Source organism: Oratosquilla oratoria, chromosome 12 (assembly GCF_046742065.1).
Source record: "Oratosquilla oratoria isolate Oo_2021 chromosome 12, ASM4674206v1, whole genome shotgun sequence".
NCBI lineage: Eukaryota > Metazoa > Arthropoda > Malacostraca > Stomatopoda > Squillidae > Oratosquilla > Oratosquilla oratoria.
The window spans coordinates 5,804,818-5,809,817 of NC_134788.1; the positions used below are offsets into that span (position 1 = coordinate 5,804,818).

General features: G+C 39.3%; 1 protein-coding gene across 2 annotated transcripts in view; it reads right to left on the reverse strand.

The window, feature by feature from the left end:
* LOC143030530 (laminin-like protein lam-2) overlaps nt 1-577 on the reverse strand; it is a 43,679-nt gene extending 43,102 nt beyond the window's left edge. For both annotated transcript variants that reach the window (XM_076193677.1, XM_076193678.1), the window contains exon 1: nt 361-577. In XM_076193677.1, the coding sequence (XP_076049792.1) occupies nt 361-510 (150 nt within the window). In that variant the 5' untranslated portion in view covers nt 511-577. The remainder of the gene's footprint in view (nt 1-360) is intronic.
* Between the last annotated feature and the right edge of the window lie 4,423 nt (nt 578-5,000).

Sequence of the window (5,000 nt, forward strand, 5' to 3'; positions counted from 1 at the left end):
TACGAAAGTGATTTGCTTCTACCTTGGATCCAACCCAGTCCTACCGAGGCAGGAACGTTACCCACTGCTTCACGCGGGGTCTATATTAACCCATTAAACTCCGATGACAAGATTCTTGTCATTTGGTCAAATAAAACAAAAAATCATAAAACACCAAAATGTTTGATCAAACACCAGAAAAATATGACGTCAGTCCTCGCTTCGCTCGCTCGCGAGCGAGCGAGCGAAGCGAGGGCTGACGTCATATTTTTCTGGTGTTTGATCAAACATTTTGGTGTTTTATGATTTTTTGTTTTATTTGACCAAATGACAAGAATCTTGTCATCGGAGTTTAATGGGTTAACTCAAATGATTATTTACCTGAGGTTCTCCAACGTCGCTGTAGCAAGGAATGGCAGCTATCTCCTTGGCCCAGCCCGATAACCGGGACTGTCCTTTGACATTTAGGAGACCGTGTGCGGACAGCAGGACGACCACCAGCCAAAAGTAGGGGTTGGGGAAGCCGACCATTTTGGTTTGCACTCAAGTCCACCCTATGACCGGAACTCACACTGACCAGAGAGACACTGAAAGCGACGTTCACTCGGTGTCCATCCCAGACCCACCAACAACCGATCCCCAGTGAGCGGCGACCCCCCTCCCCCCATCCACTCCCAACCGCCCTCCTCCACTTCTACTCTCGATCACACCAAAAGAAACACTACATGAAGATGGAGCCTTTAAATATTTGCATTAAAAAATAAATCACGTATTTTGTTTGATAACAAGAAGGTTTTTGACAAAAGATGTTGTTTATTTAATGTTAAAACATTTTAAACGTCAGTAGGACTTGACTAACTTTGCTGAATGCAAATATATCTTGACATTCTCTGGGAACTTCACTGGCCTACGAGAAATCTGCATATTTGAATCTTATATGTGTGGATACTTCCTTCTTAACCCATTCAACTCCGATGACAAGATGTCTTGTCATTTGGTCAAATAAAACAAAAAATCATAAAACACCAAAATGTTTGATCAAACACCAGAAAAATATGACGTCAGTCCTCGCTTCGCTGCGAGCGAAGCGAGGACTGACGTCATATTTTTCTGGTGTTTGATCAAACATTTTGGTGTTTTATGATTTTTTGTTTTATTTGACCAAATGACAAGACATCTTGTCATCGGAGTTGAATGGGTTAATAGTGCTATATATGAACATCAGTAGAGCAAGGGCCTAATCAAACTATTTCTAAGGAATTCTAACTAATAATTCAACATAATCAGTCACTCACATTAATCACAATAATAATACTAATAATGATATAGATTGATACCATACACACACGCACACATATACTGTAATAAACTATTAATGATCTTGTGAGTAACAATTTTAATTTCTGAAGTATCTTGATTGCTCAGAACAGCAGATTTTCACAGTAATTTGGCACTTTAACTCTGTCCCAGCAGGCTATATAACACCTAATCAGAATATTCACAGAATGATCACAATTTGTCATAGAATACTCATTTTAGTTGCACATTTAGTTACACATACACTTTTGGAAGAATTAAATACTGTAGCGAAGGGGATCAGTTAGTTTCTAGGAGAGTAGAGATGATGAAAGCACGACAATGTAAGGAAAGGGATCTGGTAGCTTTTAGAAGAATTAAATACTGTAGTGAAGAGGATCAGTTAGTTTCTAGGAGAGCAGAGATAATGAAAGCACTACAGTGTCGAACAAGGGATCAAATAGCTTTTACAAGAATAAGAAATATTAAAACAGTATGACGTGCATCACCATGCGAACGTAGCAATCTAACAATCTGCAGTTCTTTAATTTCGCGTTACCGTAACTATTCAATCCTCCACCACTTCGCTAGGTTTAAATTTGGGTTTAAGAACTTAGGTTTAAGAAGGGAATAGGCAAGAACTAGTTTACCAACCGGTTGTTTCAGCGCTCACTTGTTAGAGGGGCTTTACACCGTGTAACGGCTCGTCGAACGCGGTTCGACAGACACGTGTTTAAAGTAATGTGTGAACGTGTGAACGGGGTATTTGGTTGTCGAACAAGGTTCGACAACCAAATACCCCGTTCACACGTTCACGCACGTGTCTGTCGAACCGCGTTCGACGAGCCGTTAGACGGTGTAAAGCCCCTCTAACAAGTGAGCGCTGCAACAACTGGTTGGTTTAAGAGAAGGGTAGATCAATTTATGGATGGAGGGGGGGGGGTGTAAGGTGGTGAGTGACATGCAACTGCCTATTGTAGGCCTTGCGGTCTCCTGCAGTCTCCTCCATTCTTACGCTCCAACTAACGCCACACCTTAAGCAGTATTTCATAGTTCATAGAGGGCTCTAGTCCCACCACCACCCAACCCACTCCCTAAAGGTGGCAGCAAACTAGGCTAGCATGCTACTTGTTTTTGATACTTCGTTTGAATAGCGACGACTTCGGTTACACTATTCTGGACTTCCGTATGAACATCTCCATGATGTGTCTGACAATCAATCGTATTTTAGGTTTAACCCATTAAACTCCGATGACAAGATTCTTGTCATTTGGTCAAATAAAACAAAAAATCATAAAACACCAAAATGTTTGATCAAACACCAGAAAAATATGACGTCAGTCCTCGCTTCGCGCGAGGACTGACGTCATATTTTTCTGGTGTTTGATCAAACATTTTGGTGTTTTATGATTTTTTGTTTTATTTGACCAAATGACAAGAATCTTGTCATCGGAGTTTAATGGGTTAATTTCTCTTAGTTTGTCATTCAGCTTCTCACTCTATGACGAAAGAGTAATTTGACATTTCTACTCAAACGAAGTGGCAAAGGCATCGCGAAACAATTGTGTACCATTCTAACTCCATACGTCCCTGCAACCTACGTACAGCCTGCATTCAACTACTGACTTTTTGGACATCCTTAAAACAAACAATGCAATAGGAACCATAGCTTCTCTTGACATAGAATCGTTATTTACTTCAATTCCAATTCAGCGTACCATCTACTATAACACTGATCGTGTTTACCACAACACTAATACTCCAAAGCTTCCAATGCCCGAGTCCACGCTCCATAGACTTCTCCATTGCTGCACTACAGAAGCACCCTTCATCTGTCCCCGCGGTGTGAAATATCAACAAATAGACGGCGTCGCTATGGGTTCCCCACTTGGAGTCCTGTTTGCAAATTTCTTTATGGGTTGCATTGAAGAAGTGTTCAGCAAATTTGAAAAACCTGAAATTTATTGCCGTTACATTGACGACATCTTCTTAAAGACTACACACAGTGAAGATATAATATTACTTAAGAACTACCTCCAAGATGCCTCCGGTTTATACTTCACAATAGAAAATAGCGTAGAAGGATCCATGTCATTCTTTGACATTCTCGTTAAACAATAATAAAAAAAAATCGATACAGACACCTACAAACCCAGACCAATGCATGAACGGAAAAAGTGAAGGTCCACAAAGGTGCATAAATTCCACCATCAGTGCCAATATACATAGAGCTCCTACTCACTGCAGCACATGGACCAAAGCTCAAAAAGAAATGTTAAGATCCACACTAGTACTTTTAAACAATGAATTCAACAAAAAAGATATTGAGACTATTACTAAAAACAAAAAATTATTGACCGATGGTATCACACCCAGCAAGATGCTACCGAGAAAAAAGAAGACATTAAAACATACTATCGAGCCTTTTTCTCCACGGCATACAAAGAAGATGAAAGAATATTAAAACAAATAATAAAAAGAAATGTCAAACCCACAAATCCCGATAAGAGAATAAACGTAGTAATATATTATAAAAGCCAGAAAACCAGCCACCTGTTACTACGAAATAGCCCAAACATAATTAAAGAGCCAACTCAACAATCGCATGTCATCTATAGGTTCACTTGCAAACGAGGGAACTGTGCAACCCTCCCATCCACCTATGTTGGCATGACGACTATGAAGTTGAGCAGACGTCTTAGTTACCACCTTTCGTCTGGAGCCCCAAAAACCCACTTACGCCAGGAACATCACGAGAACATAACGAGACAAATGCTCACAGAGAACACAGAGATCATCACAACATGCCCGGACACACGCCGCCTCCCCATACTTGAAGCCTTAAATATTAAGGAATTAGACCCTAATCTCAACATACAATCATCAGACCTGCAAGCACTACCAAGCATTAGAAGGAACACAGCCCCTAGTACCAGCCAATCTGAGACTAGGAGAAACGAGACAGACGACACAAGCACGCCTTGAATACCGGCCAGATCCCCAAAAAGCCAGCATTCCGATCTCTCCTACCGTGAAGACAAAATCCACTTCCACGCCACTGAGGAGGAGTAAGTGTGACTCGAAATCGTGATAAGGCAGCCCAGATGATCTCCTATGGAGAAATCATCTCACATCTTGCAAGAGAGAATAAGTCTATCTTGCGTAATAAGGAAAATATCCTTAAGAAAATTCAGCATGCTGAATTGTCTATCACTTTTAATGAAACATGTTTGAGAGAAGACCTCCTGCCCATATATACCTTTAATATATATATATATATATATATATGTATGTATGTATATATATATATATATATATATATATATATATATATATATATATATATATATATATATATATATATATAAAGTGAACTCCAAACTGAAACCTGTGAAAAGTCTAGGGTAAACTTACCACGGTAAATATAAAAAAAGAAGAAAAATCAAAAGGTGTATAGAGAAACTCAAAGTTAATAAAACACCAGGGCCTGACAGTTGACATCCAAGAATCTTAAAGGAAATGAAAAATGAGATTGTTGTTCCATTAGAAATTATTTTCAAGAAATCCATCATATCCTGAGATGTCCCAGGAGAATGGAAGCTAGCTAACGTTACTCCCATATTAAAAAAAAAGGTGACAAAAAAAATAACTATAGGCCTATAAGTTTGACTTCAATCGTAGAAAAAATAATGGAAACTATCATCAGAGATGCTATCGAACATCAT